General features: G+C 44.3%; 1 protein-coding gene across 3 annotated transcripts in view; it reads left to right on the top strand.

The window, feature by feature from the left end:
• The window catches only part of vegfc (vascular endothelial growth factor C), a 64722-nt gene extending 49382 nt beyond the window's left edge, over window positions 1-15340 (top strand). For all 3 annotated transcript variants that reach the window (XM_008111839.3, XM_003221641.4, XM_016994062.2), the window contains exon 7: window positions 14827-15340. In XM_008111839.3, coding sequence (XP_008110046.1) covers window positions 14827-14941 — 115 coding nt within the window. In that variant the 3' untranslated portion in view covers window positions 14942-15340. The remainder of the gene's footprint in view (window positions 1-14826) is intronic.
• The last annotated feature ends 739 nt before the right edge of the window (window positions 15341-16079 follow it).

Raw genomic sequence — 16079 nt, 5'->3', positions numbered from 1 at the left:
TATTAGATAGCACTTTATCTTCCTAAAAATTTAATAAAACCTATATTTGAAGGTGGCCTAATTAAACCAAACCTTGTAGTATATCTTATATGCTTTGAACAATCAGCTAATTCAGATATACCATAAATCTGCAGGCACTGATCATGATATGAATAATAATTAAATCACCTTGTCGTTTTCTGAGCATCTTGTTTTGTCTATTCATGTATACCGTATATACTTGAGTATAAGCCAAGTTTTTCAGCCCTTTTTACGGCTGAAAAGGCCCCCTCATCTTATACTCAAGTGAGGGCCCTAGCCGGCTTATATTCGGGTTGACTTATATTTGAATATATATAGGTAATTGTAGCTGGACAGTCTTATTTTAAATTACAGTTTTATGTAAATATTCAAAAACATTTAACTCACTGATGCCTCAATTAATGTAATTTTATTGGTATCTATTTTTATTTTTACTTTTGAAATTTACCAGTAGCTGCTGCATTCCCCACCCTGGTCGAGTCAATATGTTTTTCCAGTTTTTTTGTGGTAAAATTAGGTTCCTTGGCTTATATTTGGGTCGGCTTATACTCAGTAATGAAATATAAGCAGAACTGTTATTCCTACCATTATTATGATACGGTAGTGGATTGTGTTAGTGTTTGGATTCATTTATTTGAGTTTCTGTTTTGCTTTTGAATCAGCAAACTGAAGTCTGGGCTCATGCATAGGATTTCAGTATGTACAGTAGAGTCTCACTTATCCAACACTCGCTTATCCAACATTCTGGATTATCCAACGCATTTTTGTAGTCAGTGTTTTCAATACATCGTAATATTTTGGTGCTAAATTCGTAAATACAGTAATTACTACATAGCATTACTGTGTATTGAACTACTTTTTCTGTCAAATTTGTTGTATAACATAATGTTTTGGTGCTTAATTTGTAAAATCATAACCTAATTTGATGTTTAATAGGCTTTTCCTTAATGCCTCCTTATTATCCAACATTTTTGCTTATCCAACATTCTGCCGGCCCGTTTATGTTGGATAAGTGAGACTCTACTGTACTATGTAACTTTGGGCCTATGGTCTACCAAAGTAGTGGGTTTGGGTAAGGTGGCATTAGATGCATAGAACTGTGCAAAATCAGAGAGCCTGCCCAAACCAGTGTTGGAAATTTTGTTTTCTTGAACACATAGAAATGACATGCTGTAATAAAGTAAAGGATTTTTAATATGCATACTGGAAGGCAATTTTGTTTAATTGCAATATATAATATATCTGCATTTTGTCTTGTTTAGGATCATGTTACTGTATAGATACATGTAAAGTCTGTTTGTCTGTGGCAAATAAGTATTTGCCAGCTATTTTGCAGTAATACACTCAAAGGCCCATCAACATGGCCAAATAAATAGGGCAGGGGTGAAGGGACAAACTATTACATAATGCCAATATTTAGTGAAAGCAACAACATTATAGTGGCTTTTTGCATTTTTTAACTGAAAAGTTGCTTTTAACCAGGCTGAGTATAAAAATAGCTCTATGGTAGTGGAACTTAAATCCATATTGGCAGGGGTGAGAAGAGAATAGCTGGCAAGTTAATACTGGTAAACTGGAGAAAGCAGCAAGACACTGAATTTTCAGATTATTTAGAGCAAGTGGTCCGTCATGTATCGGGGATTTGCAGATATTGACAGGTCTTGATACCATTGATTGAGGTAGCAGACTATACCCTAAATCCCATTACTAGTCCTAAGTAGAGTAGACCCATTGAATCAGCTGAATTTGCCTATGTGCAGACTCACAATTTAGTGTAAAGTAATAAGGTGTCATGTTACTTCATAAGACTCAGAACAAAATCAGTGATCCTATAAACATTACTAGTACAATCATTATCATGATCCATTCACACATGCAAGTATCATCAGGTAATAAGCTTACATATGTGAACCTGATAGATAAAAAAGAACAGTAAATACTGAAAACTACCCTAAAATTATTATTAGCAAGAAATATTAACTTGTCATTTAGAAAGAAAATATATCTATATTAGACAGATGGAGGTGATACTTGACCGGTTTGCCCTTATCCTGAAATCACCCAATGTCAATCCAGTAGATACATTTCACAGGAAAAAAATGCAAGATGAAAACTTGTAGCTGAGCAAGTAATCCATCAAGAATTAGTTGTCCTCTTAGTCAAGGTTTTAATACATTCTCCAGGATTACATCTTTGCTCAACAATTGTGTTTAAAAATTTTTAACAGGCATGATGTAACTTGAGATACAGTAGTGTATACAATGTACAATTGAGTCACGCTAGTGTGACAGGTTATATAGACGATTTTGCACAAGACGTGGCAAGCTCCTGTGTATTCCCCATTCTTTGCTGATTTCTTCATAGCTTTGTTAATTTGTTGACAGAATTGGCTGTAATGCAACTATAATTATGTTACAAACTTGTTTGCAGAATCAAATCTTCCGCTGCAAACTCCCGGGTGGAGGAGTAGTCGCAATCACATCTGTGTCTGCCATAATTGACTACCTTTGAACATCTGTTAAAATTGTGTGCTAGAATATTTCAAATTTAATTTCACTTGTTACACTGGTGTCCTTAAAGACTGGCTGCTACTGTTTTACAGAAATAATTGTTTATATGAACAATTAATATGGTGATGTTGCAAACAGCGGTAGTATATCTTTAAGGGCAAATGTGACATGTAAATTCATATTCAACCTTAATGATATCTCTAGTAGTATTTTGAAAGGCAAGATTCACCATATATGATCACATAAACTGTTTAATTAAAAATCCTGAAACCCTTTGCTACTACTGACCGCACATGTTGTCAGAAGTCACATTAAGTAAGAAATAGAAGTGCAATATCTTAAAAGAAGAGCAATAGCCCTTTTTATCTGAATTTTACAGGTGCATAGTCTTATCACAGCTTTTTGCATTATATGACTACCTACCATAGATTGTTGTGGCAGGAATGGGTACATGTGAGGGGCAGTAATGTGAAATTTGTGGACACAGCAGTGGCAAAGAACAGCTGTGCTATGCCATGCCATATAATGAATAGATTGGCAACCAAGAAGTGTCATATACTTAAACAAGCCTATTGAGTGGCATGGCACAGCTGTCCATTGCTGTGTCCCTGAATTTCTCATAGGCACTTCCTGTTGCCACAATCATTCCAGAATTGAAGGTACCCAGAATTGACTTTCCTCAGGGGCCCTCTTCCACAGTATAGATGCATTTTCTGCAGCTTACACAAACATACATTCATGTACCCTCAGGTTGTCAGGATTGCAGTCTAAATAAAAAAGACAGGGTAAGACATGTAAGTTTCTCAGCTGACTGATAGTGGGAAGACACAGTGCAGCATGTAGGTTTAAACTGTCCTGCCCTTGCATACACTGTGAAGTGATGGGAAATGTTCAGGTGTTCCTGTATGTATGATATAGTCCATAGTCCATTGGTTGACATGGAATATAGTGGACACATTGACCACCAACCATGAAATAATAAGCCAGACATGGAGGTTTGGTTTAAATTTTGTTTCATTTAAAATCTTTTTAATTCAGTTATACCTGAGGGCCCAGCTATACAGACCCTTTATTCTCCAGAGAGATGAATCAGATCTGTGGAGGCTGCATGATATATGGAGCTGATTCAGGTTAAAGTGGGTGAAGGCCAGTTAACGCTAGTTTGAGCCACCTTAATAAAAGTGTTGGTCTATGTAAACAGTTGTGCTGCCTCCTATGCAACTGTTTATAGCACTGTCCCACTTTCCCAGGCTTGGGAAAGTGGGACCATACCCTGTCATTTTGGACTTTGTGGTACTAATTGGTCATGGAAATCACATCACCTTTCAGCACCTGTAATGATGGTAGCCAAAGTGATGACATGATTGGAGAAGAGAGGATAAAAGCAGGGAATAATTCCTTCTTTTCTTCTTCCCTCTCTCATGTTGCATTGCCTCTTTTGCCATTGTCATTAAAGGTTCCAAGAGGTGAGCAGTGTTATTTTCATGCCCAGTGGGTACTGCAAACATTAGAATGTTGAGGCAGGGTAAGAGTAGTGGTCTAGTGACACCAAATCAGTTCTGCGGCCTCTTGGCTGTATCGCAGCCATCCAGCCATTGGACTGTCTCAGTGGCTGGTGATTTGAGTATTCCACTCTGGATCAACATCACCATTTGTGGTCACTGAAGATGCACCCTGAGTGGAATGAGGAAGCGGGGGAAGGATCTGATGTGGGTCCATGTATGATAACCTGTGTTAAAAGGGGGGGGGGGGGGTGGCTAAATGAGATTTAGCCAAAATGTGGGAGAAATCGGAGGAATTGGGTTAAAGACTCTAAAAGGCATGTTTAAAAGCTGCCCTTTAAACTTGATTCCTCCTGAGAAACACACACCTTTCCATGCATGTGTATCTCTGCAGGCATGGGAAACACGTGTTTTCCTTCCCTCCCTCCTGTCTGGACTCCCTTCTGTCCCCCCCTTTCCCTACCAACTTACCTGAGGAAGCCTTCCATGCAGACCTGCAATCTTTACCTCTCTTCCTCACTGGAAGAACCAATAAGAGGTATTGGAGGAGAAATCTCCCCTCTCCTACCCAAAGCCTTCCTTTTTCTTCGTGTACTCTGTGAATGCACACTAATGGAGAAGCTGCGCCTGCGCAGGTTCCGACGGAAACTCTTCCAAGCTGAAGTTCAAATTTTGGCGGTAACCACGCCCCCCTTCCCAAGGGGCATATAAGGCAGCCCCAGGCGCCCGCTCTCCAGTTCCTTTTTTTCCGCCGCAAGGTTCACTTCGGACTCTTCGCATGTCTACTACTCGTTTCAAGCGTTGCACGCAGTGTGCTGCTAAAATTCCTGACTCGGACGGCCACGCCAAGTGCCTCTTCTGTCTTGGCGAGGCTCATGTGGTCAGTACCTGCCGTTTTTGCCTAGCTCTCACGGCTCAGGCCAGAAAGAACAGAGCCGCTAGGCTTAGAGCGGCGCTCTACGAAAAATCTCTCGCGCCAGAACCGACTCCGTCGACGTCGGGTACGTCGGCGTCCTCAGCTTTGAGAGCTATGTCGGCACCACCAACTAAGCCTCCGGCAGCCAAGGCTTCCTCGGTCTCGTCCAGAGCGTCCAAGACCTCCAGGGCCGCTAAACCGGTCAAACCACCGTGTACTGTGACGACGGCGACCGTGTCGACCCGCTCCGGAAAGGTGGGACCTTCCTCGACGTCGAGCTCTCTGGCTTCGGTGACCTCGATCCGCTCTCGTATCGGTTCCCCTCCGTCCTCCTCTGCTATCAAAATAGCCTTTAAAAGGGCTCACGAGGAGTCTCGTCGAGCGCAATCCGACTCAGCTGTGGTTCCTCCCACACCTGGCAAGTCCTTGAGGGTTGCATCCAAGCAACCGCCGGCGAAGAAACGGCTAACTCAGCGCTCCTCCTCCTCGGCCTCCTCAAAGAAAGACCCGCCATCTTCCTCGACAACTTCCTCGAGAAGGTCTTCTCCTATTGTACCAGCCCAGAGGCCTAGAGATGTTTCTCAGTCTCCATTGCACCCCCTGTCTGATGGGGAGCTGCAGGACTCACCCCACCACTCTACCCAAACGGTGGTCAGGGTGCCGGTGCCGGAGCCCCTTGCGCCGCCTCGCTCGTCGCGCCAACAGCTCTTCCCTCCCACCTCGACACCGGAGCGTGGCAGACAAACGGCTCGCCTGGCTCGGGCAGCCCAGGCCTCAGCCTCTAAGGACCTTCGGCCTCCGGCCCTCTCTTCCCGCGAGGCCTTGCCTCCTCCCGAGACTGTGCTGTCTTCTCCCCCTCAGTCCCCCCAAGGGGCTGAGGAGGAAGATGCTGATGTCGACCGCCCAGACTCTGTCCTCTCGGCCTCGGTGGTCTCTCTCGGTCTCGACCTCTCTCCTCCCCACGACGCGTATGAGGCGGACCCGCCTTCTCCTACTGACAATGTTCGCGCTTTCGCTGAGCAAATGGTCAGGATGGCCGACGCCCTGGGTTTGGAGATCAAGCAAACCTCCAAAGCAGTGTCTGACCCAGTCTTCAAAAGGGTGCAGGCCCAAGCTCCGCCGGCCACGCTTCTCCCCTTTCTGCCTTATCTGTTGGACGTTATCCAGGCCTCCTGGAAAAACCCTTCCTCCATTCCTCCGACCTCGAAGAGGATCGAGACTTGGTACCGTACCGACGATGATACCCTGGAGTGGCTCAAACACCATCCCGACCCTAACTCCCTGGTCGTTAAGGCCTCTCAATCCTCAGGTCGTCAGTCGAATACTCCGGCCGACAGAGAGGGGAAGCGCTTCGACGCCGTGGGTCGAAAACTTTATTCCGGAGCCCTTTTGCTTTGCCGCATGGCGAATTATGGAGCCTGCATGGGTGCCTACCAACAAATTATCTGGGAGAAGGCGCAGCCCTTCTTCGCTAAGATGTCGGACGAAGACCGCTCCGTCCTCACTACCCTCCAACAGGAGGCAGACTCGCTCGCTCACCACCAAATACAAATGGCGAAGCATACAGGTGATACTGCGGGTAAAATGATTGCCCACGCGATTTCCATTCGCCGCCACGCCTGGCTGAGGTCTTCGGGTCTCTCCTCATCTTCCAGACAGGTCATTGAGGACCTTCCCTTTGACGCGCTCGGACTGTTTCACGCCGGTACCGATGACAAACTCAAGTCTAATCATGACTTTAAAATTCTTGCGTCTAAATGTGGCGACCAACCTCAACCTCAGCGCACTCGCTGGTTCCCGCACCGTTCCCGCCGTTTCCCGCCGCAATCTTTCAGACACCATTCTTTCAGGCGGCCTTCGGGCTCGAACAATCAAGCCCATCACCAACCTCGCCGGGGACCTCATCCGCAAAAGCAACGCGGTCGATCCACCCCTGCTCCTCCGCAGCCTAATCGGCGTACCTGACGCCAACCCCTGCCAAAGCTCCTCGCCCGCTACCGTTGTAGAGCCCACGCTGCCTCGTCCCTTCGGTATCTTTGCAGACCGACTAGCCCCTTTCTACAATCAATGGGACTCTATTACTTCAGATGCATGGGTTCTCCGCATTGTCCAAGACGGCTACGCCTTAGAGTTCATGGACCTCCCTCCTACAGGTCACGTTCTCCACTCAAACCCTTCCCCAGAGATACTGGCCGAAGTCGAAGCGCTACTGGCCAAAGGCGCTATCCGTCCCTCCCCTCCCGAACTGGACCCTTTAAGTTTCTTCTCCAGATACTTTACAGTCCCGAAAAGAGGAGGCGGGCTACGCCCGATTCTGGACTTAAGGGCACTCAATATATTCATCCGCCCCTCCAAATTCAGGATGGTCTCTATTGCCTCTATCCTCCCGATGCTGCAGCGGGGAGACTACTTTGCCTCCATAGACTTACGAGACGCCTACTTCCACGTGGCAATACGAGAGGCGCACAGACGGTTCCTATGCTTCAAAGTTCTCGACCAAACCTACCAGTTTACCGTTTTGCCCTTCGGTCTCGTCACGGCCCCGAGGGTCTTCACCAAGGTTGTCGCCGCCGTAGCGGCCCACCTCAGGCTACATGGCATCACGGTCTTTCCTTATCTGGACGACTGGCTTCTCGTCGGGCCCGACCCGGTTCTTCTCCAAAATCACGTCTCTTTCATGCTGCGTCTTCTAAAATCTCTCGGCCTCCAACTCAATTCCGAGAAGTCAAATCTCTCCCCGTCAACCCGAATCCGGTTCATCGGGGCCCTCTTCGACTCCGTCGCAGAGACTGTGTCACTTCCGTTCGACAGATTCCTGGCTCTCCGCCACCATATCGCCCTTTGTCGATCTGCCCGGAGGGTCAGAGCCCGTGTCATTCAGGTCCTTCTAGGCCACATGGCCTCCACGGTTCTCACGACCCCGTTTGCCAGGCTGCGCCTTCGGACCCTGCAAAGGTGGTTTATAGACACTTTCAAACCGTTCCACCACCACAACTCCAGATACCTGTCGGTACCGTCGTCCGTCCGCCAGTCTCTCTCATGGTGGATGTCTCACCAAAACGTGTGCAAGGGCCTTCCTTTCCATCCAGCCCCGCCATCGCTAACCATAACCACAGACTCCTCCACCTACGCTTGGGGAGCCCACATGAACGGTCTAACGGTTCAAAATCTTTGGTCCCCGTCAGAGAGGGCCAACCACATAAACTTCCTCGAACTTCTCGCCATTCTCAAAGCCCTAAAAGCATTCTCCCCCCTCATCCGCCACAAGTCCATCCTCATTCAATCGGACAATCTAGTAGCAGTATTCTACATCAACAAACAGGGTGGTACGGGTTCGAGGAAACTGATGCTCCTCTCCTCTCGTCTCTGGATTTGGTGCATAGCCCACGGCGTACAGATCTCTGCAATCCACCTACCGGGCGCCCAAAACGGCTTAGCGGATGCCCTCAGCAGGATGACTTCTTCCTCTCACGAATGGAAGCTCAATCCCGAGGTCCTCGACGGTCTGTTCCGCCTCTGGGGGCGCCCTACTCTGGATCTCTTCGCGTCTCCCCACAACGCTCAGCTACCCCGCTACGGAGCGAGGCTCCCCCCGAACTCTTTCCCCGGCTGCCTAGGGGATGCCTTTCTTCTGGACTGGTCGGCGGAGATGCTTTATCTTTTTCCACCGATTCCCCTCATACCGAAAGTTCTCGAAAAACTTCTCTCGATCTCGGTCACGGCGATTCTCATAGCTCCGGCCTGGCCCCGCCAACCGTGGTATCCAGCCCTTCTTCGCCTCTCCAGAGGATCGTTTCACCCTCTGCCTCTCTCGCCGCACCTTCTCTCACGGGAGGACGGCAAAATTCTTCACCCGGACCTTTCTTCCCTTCATCTCACTGCATGGAGGATTCTTACCTAGCCTCTCTTCCGCAGAATCTGCAAGACGTCCTGCGGGCAGCCCATAAGCCGTCTACTACCAAGGCTTATTCCTACAAACTCTCTCGCTTTCATGCCTTCCTTCGATCCCGTAACGTCGACACCTTCCCGACCTCGGTATCGGTGGTCCTCGACTTCCTCATGACTCTCGTCGAGAAGAAACTTTCTCTTGCCTCTATAAAAGCTTATCTCGCAGCTTTTTCCTGGTCTTTTCAGCGCCACGGCCAGCCATCTCTTTTTTCTCACCACCTGATCAAAACCTTTCTCCGGGGCTACAATAACATCTGCCCGCCGTCGCTACCACCTACGCCGGGCTGGAGCCTCGAACTTGTACTTTCTCAACTGTCTTCTGCTCCCTTCGAACCGCTTGCCTCGACCGATCTACGCCTGCTCTCCTGGAAGTTGGCCTTTCTGGTGGCGATCACGTCGGCACGACGGCCATCCGAGCTCGCTGCCCTCAGAGTCGACGAGCCTTATCTTCGTTTCCACCATGACCGCGCTGTTCTTCGCCCGGACATTACCTTTCTTCCTAAGGTGGTGTCAGCCTTCCACCTCAACCAGGACATTGTCTTACCAGCTTTCTTCTCTAACCCCTCCTCTCCTCTCGAGCAAAAACTGCACCTTCTCGACGTTCGGAGAGCACTTCTTTTCTACAGGGACCGTACTAAGGACATTCGTAAGTCACAAAGACTCTTTGTCGCCTATGCCCAGGACAAGTTGGGTAATCCCATCTCTTCCCAAAGACTGTCCCACTGGATCGCTCAGGCCATTGAGTTGGCCTATGAACTAGCCAAGCGACCTCCCCCTCCTTCCATCCGCCCGAGGTCGACTAGGGGCCTCTCGGCGTCGACCGCCTTCCTTAGGGGTATTCCGCTTGACTCCATATGTAAAGCGGCTATCTGGTCAAACCCTCTCACGTTTGTCTCTCACTACAGGCTGGACAGTAAGGCCCTTAAAGACTCGGCCTTTGCAAGATCAGTACTCTCATCTTGCCTCTCCTGACTCTCAGACGTTTTTTTTTCTCTTCATATTCACCCACAGGTGACTCTCTATACCTCTCCTTCAAGTTGGACGGGGTTTTTTTCCCCATACCTGCCTCTAGGGATATGTTTTTTTTTCCCATGATTGTATTGAGCAGTTGCTCTGTTGCTTTGTACCGCCTCGTTGGCCCTGGCGGATATGCCAAAGACCAAGATGTGTTTGTCCCTCTCCCCCTGGGAGAGCGTTTATATGCACTACGCAATTGTGTATTTTTCTCTATCATGTTTATTGAAAAATTCCTTCCATGTTATGTTCTTCTTCTATGATGCTCATGTTGCATTGCACTGGTCCTTTCGGACAATTTATTGCACTGGTCCCTTGGGACGGTTATTTTTTCTATGTCCTAATAAACATGTGTTTGGACATTCACTGATTGTCGAGTTTGCCTTGTCCCACCATCCGGGACCTTAGCGTGTTAGTCTCCATTAGTGTGCATTCACAGAGTACACGAAGAAAAAGGACAGGTTGCTCACCTGTAACCATGTTTCTTCGAGTGTACTCTGTGAATTCACACAAACCCGCCCTTCCTTCCCCTCTGGCAAACCTCTCCCTTTCTCGTTGCCTTGGCGGCGTAGGAACTGGAGAGCGGGCGCCTGGGGCTGCCTTATATGCCCCTTGGGAAGGGGGGCGTGGTTACCGCCAAAATTTGAACTTCAGCTTGGAAGAGTTTCCGTCGGAACCTGCGCAGGCGCAGCTTCTCCATTAGTGTGAATTCACAGAGTACACTCGAAGAAACATGGTTACAGGTGAGCAACCTGTCCTTCTGCTGTTCCAAGGGAGGAGGGTCAAGAGAAAAAGACTGAACACCTGAAATGGGGTTTTTGCTGATAGATTCAGAGGAAAACAGAGGGCAGGGAGGGGGAGGCTGGTAGTGCCCATGCCCACCCCTGCTGATCTCAGATCAGCAGGGGCAAGTATCTGGACATGGCCCCTGCAAAAGCATGGGGTTTAGGCCAGTTGCGTGGCTTCCATCCTGAGAGGAAGAGAAATGTAAAATCCCACTTCCTCTTGGAGTTTTGGCCTGTCTGGAAAGGCCCTAAGCCTTAGCTGCAAAACAATGCTAAGGGTTGTTCACCCCAGCCAGCCATTTTCTTGAGGGTGATCCTAGGCCCCTTCATGCCAATGTTGCTGCAACATTGACTTCTTTGAACCTGTAATCTAATAGAACAGTCCCTTTCAAAGAGAAATGTGTCTACCTGAACATTTCCTAACAGCTTTCTTAATCATCCTTCCACAAGATATGTAATCTTTATCCAGAAGAGAGCTGTAAGTGGTATTGTTGTTTCTACTACTGATTTGACCTGGAGGTTACAACAGGATACAATAGATTTTCCCATTTCCCCCCATATCTAGAAGAAAACATCCTGAATCCTTTCAGCCTTAACCTGTCGTTTGTTGTTAAAAGCAGGAAAAGTTTAGGTCTTTGCAACCTTTCCCAATTCTTGGCTTGGGCTATCTTAGTGTGCTATTTGCAACAATTAGAATAGATTTTTCTTCATATGCACATGATACATCTCTAAAACAGGATACAATTCTTCAAATACCCTCTAACTCTCTCTACTATGGTGCTGTTTCTGGCCTTTTTGAATGTCTGAGTGTCAAATAGTGGCAGCGTCATGGAGCATTGTGCCCGAGGCAGCATTGGCCGTTTCCCCTTTCTGTGAAATGACCCTCAATTTATCCACAAGTCATATCAAAATCCACAATTATTACCCCCAAACCTGCCCTTAACTTATAGAAGAGGTAGACATACACCAGTACATATGATAGATTGCGTACTAGCATATCTTGATGACATGACCTGTGGATTTGTTTCTGTTTGCCCAAATTAGGATCTTTTGAACCAATAGCAACAAATCTTCCTGCACAGGTGAAGGATTATAAAGAACATGTGGACTTAGGGAATATTAGTCTTCTCTATGCCAAATTACTATGCCATATGAAACCTGACACAACTGTAGCAAGACACCTTTGACTCAAGATAGATGTTAGTATAGGATGTCCCAATCAAGTTTAAGGGATCTAGATGAAAGAGCAGCTTTTGGGGTATGAACTGGATTGACTATCCATTGGTTCTCCATATTTGGGGAGGAGGAGAAAGAGCTACACTTCTAACGTTGTATTTGTAAACCTGAATACGTAAGCCAGCTATTAATCAAGAGGAATGTCAGTACAGCACATTGTATGTTGCACGAAAACAGACATTGTTAAAAGAAATTTTAAAAGTATCTTTGTTGAAACCTGAAACATATACTTTCACTTTTGATTCATTGCCAGTGTTTGGAAAATAGTACTTTGTCTGCTTTATACACCAGAGGCTATTTGGCTTTGTCAGTATGAGGTTATGTTAGGTCAATGTGTTTTGACAGCAAACATAGGAAATTATCATGCTATGACATATTTGTTTATAGCTTTGCTTCTTTAGTACTTGTAGAAACAAATTATCCAGTGATGCAAAATATTTATCTTGTAAGCATGATGCTGGGCAAATATTTGATTACTTTGCTGACAAATATGATATAAATTACTGCTCTCTTTTAATCTCTTTAAAAGTTGTACATAATGAGCTGTGAAGCTACATGTCACTTCCAGTGATGCAACAGAATGACCCAAAGTGTGTATTTTCATCAGAGACTTGGAGCTATATTTAAAAATTATACTGTTTCCAAGCTGAAAAATAGCTCAAATCTGTAGGAGAGTTAATTGTGGATGAAATATTTAGGTTAATAAATCCTGCAAATAACATTCTAAAGCCAACTTAAGTCCTGACTAGAGTACTCCATTAAAATGAATTGTTGGAAAACACTACTGTCTCATTGATTTCAGTTGGTTCACCTTAACTGGGATTAAAATTGGAATTCACCCAGAATCCTAGAATAAATGAAAGTATAACATTGTCCTAGATAGTTAAACATTTTTATACTTATTGATGCTGGTTTGTGTGTAATTTGTTGAATACACTTTGGTGGGCATCCTGCATCAGAGGCTACAATGTGTAACTTTATGATGATGGAGTCATGTTGCCGTCACATTACACAACCATACTAGTGAATTTTTAATAAAATTGTGCATTAAACAATTTTTTGTAATTGTCACAGGCACCCAATGTGAACAAATTTGGACATTTCATGTTTTGGAATTCCAGATAAGGGATGTCTGTACTAAGATTTTGATCCAAATTGGCATATTCATACTTGTAATTGGGGAGGGATCTATATTCCAGCGCACAACTAAATGAGAAGTGTAGCGTCTACGTTATTGGATACACTCGTATAGCCACTGTCTTACAGCCTGACCTGTTATCTGAAGATTTATTATAAGGATAAAAATGGAAGGGAAATAGAAAAATATATATGTTGCCTTGAACTTCTTGGAAGAAAGGCAGGATGTGAACATAATGACAATCTGATAGATTAGATTGGTTTTACTCAAGTATGTAATTTCTCAAAATAAATCATAGACACAAAAAATTATGACTGAATTCAGGGTTTGTTTCAGTGAGACTGTTGAAATGTCAATTGAATTGCTAATTATGTAAAAAAATATCTAAGGCAGTTCTATCAACGCAGGGAAAGGATGATGGTGGCAGTGGGCTGGGCCAAAACAATCTGAATCCAGCTGTTTGAATGACCATGAAGCCCTGGTATACTCTAGCGCAGTGGTTTCCAACCTGTGTCTGTGAAGCCCTGAGGGCTACAAATGCACTTCCCAGGAAAATAAAATAACTGAATTTTATGTATGGCCAAGTTTTAACAATATCATGTGTATTAGTGGTAGTTGAGAATAAATTGAGATATTATGGTAAATTTCAAAGATTTTAAAATACAATTTCATTGCATGGACATTGCACAATTGTTTAGGTATCTCTTTACATTCCTTTTCTATCCCTTCTTCCCCCTATAACAGTACTTCTAAACACCATTAATAAGACATAGGATAGACCTAAAAGGCTCCGCCATAGAAATTGATTCTAAAAAGGGCTCTGAAAGTCAAAAAGTTTGAGAACTACTGCTCTAGAGCACATGTGTCAAATGCAAGGCCTGGGGGCTGAATTCATTTTGCCATGTCGCCAGGGCAACATGATTACATTTATACAGTCTTACAACTACAAACAGCCCTTTGAAGGCAACCATAAGGCTTATGTGGCCCTTGATGAAAATTAGTTTGATACCCCTGCTCTAGAATTCCCTGCAAACCCAGTGTATTCCCTGACTTTTCCTAGAGTGGAGCAAAGTTGGGTTAAGGGCAGAAAAGCCAGGATACTCACAGGACATCATGCCATCATATAAACAGATAGCATTAGATTTGAGGTCAATCCAAGTTTTTTTGTTTCTGTAGATAAGCCCTAAGTTTGAATCGCAACCGGTGTGTGTGTGTGTGTACGCATACAGATATAGAATTACTTTTCTGAAACTTTAATTATACAGTTTCACTTTTTTCTTCTTCCAAGGGATAACTTTAGAATTGCTGTGGTTCCTAAATCATACAATTGATATCTCTTTTGTGATGTAAAAAGATATCTACTTAGGGAAGGGAATGAGGTGAGGAACTCTACTGAATCAGACAAGAAATCAATCTAAGCTGAAATTGTGTGTCCCAAGTTGGTTATCAAAGTGGCTTCAGAGTAGCCTATAGTTGCCTTCTCCTTCTTCCTCCCCAGAATTAAGTGCCATATTACTTGTGAATATGAGCTTGTTATCATGCAAGGTGAAAATCTCTTTCTACGAATCCATATCAAAAACTAAGGTGGATACAGGTGGTTAACTTTTATGGCTTGGGGCTCACAGTTAAAAATTAATGCTAATCTTAATTGCTCAGTAATGTAGAGTCTGCCAAACATATTGTTCCACTTTTCACTTTAAGTTAAGTCCTTTTTCATGTTTTTATTCAAATGCCTGTTTTTCCCATCTCCTTTCAGTTGCTACAGACCACCATGTACAGTTCGAACGAAACGCTGTGAGCCTGGACTTTATTACAGTGAAGAAGTGTGCCGCTGTGTACCCACATATTGGAAAAGACCACTTATCAATTAGAGATGCCAATGACCTCTGGCAGTTTGGTGTACATTTTCCTCTCTTTGTTTAAAGACTGCTAATATTTTGGATTTACTGTTCAGAAGAGACTTTAAAGGATTATCAGAGACATACTCATTTGTGCTCTGAGACACATCGGACTCAAATGCTTTTTAAAAACCTGGGATTTTCTGCATTGTAAAGAACTCAATAGGGACTTGATTTTTGCCACTGGCCAAACACCCTAGGTTTTCTTCCTTGTGATTTTTTTTATTAAAGATAATGACTATATAATTTATTTCCATTTAAAAATATTGTACTGCATTCTTGTTTATAGCAGTAACAGTTTTTAAATCTCACTGTGATCAATATTTTTATATCATACAAAGTATGTTTTAAATAAAATGAAAATGTATTGTATGTTATTGACCATGTTGTTCTTTAGTCTTGTTACCTCATCTCTACAGCAGTAATTCAGAATGATGTAATATTAATTTTACTTGAGAAGGCAACACAATTTTCAATCAATATAGGAGCAAAGGGTTATACAAATGCTAACAGGTTATGCTGAACATTAGTTTACACTGTGTATATATTCATTCAAATGTTTGTAAAATGTATACTTAATTTGTACTCAGGCACAAGAATCTTACTTAATCCAGAGATCAGATCAAATGTACTGCTATATTTGGGTAGAATGGACATACATTAATTTGTATGGATACACTCGGCAATCTTTTGTTGTTAATTGCTATCAAGGTAGCTTCACTTTATGGTGACTTCTTAATTATTAATTTCCAAGGCACCCTGTCATCAACAGCCTTGCTTAGGTCTTACAGACCCAGTTCTGTGACTTTTTTCATTGAGTCTGTCTGTAATGTGAGCTTCCTCTTTTGTTTTTGCCTTCTGCTTTCCAAGCATTGTCAGCTGGCATTCTATAGTGTAGTTACAGATGCGTAACCTAGAGTTACAAATGTGTAACTTTGCTGGGTTCAATAGCATTATGTAGTCATGGCTGTGACACCATTGCCATCATCATAAATGATCCCTCCAAGCCCACCTGAACTGTCATTAGTTGTGAATGAAGTCTGTACAGCTGTTGATTGGCTCCTTTCTGTCAAGAAGTGAGGTACAACAACCAGAAAGAAAATCCCTGTCA

The sequence above is a fragment of the Anolis carolinensis genome, chromosome 5, assembly GCF_035594765.1.
Source record: "Anolis carolinensis isolate JA03-04 chromosome 5, rAnoCar3.1.pri, whole genome shotgun sequence".
Taxonomy (NCBI): Eukaryota; Metazoa; Chordata; class Lepidosauria; order Squamata; family Dactyloidae; genus Anolis; species Anolis carolinensis.
Note: the sequence above shows the minus strand (reverse complement) of the source record. Positions and strands in the feature narration are given on the sequence as shown.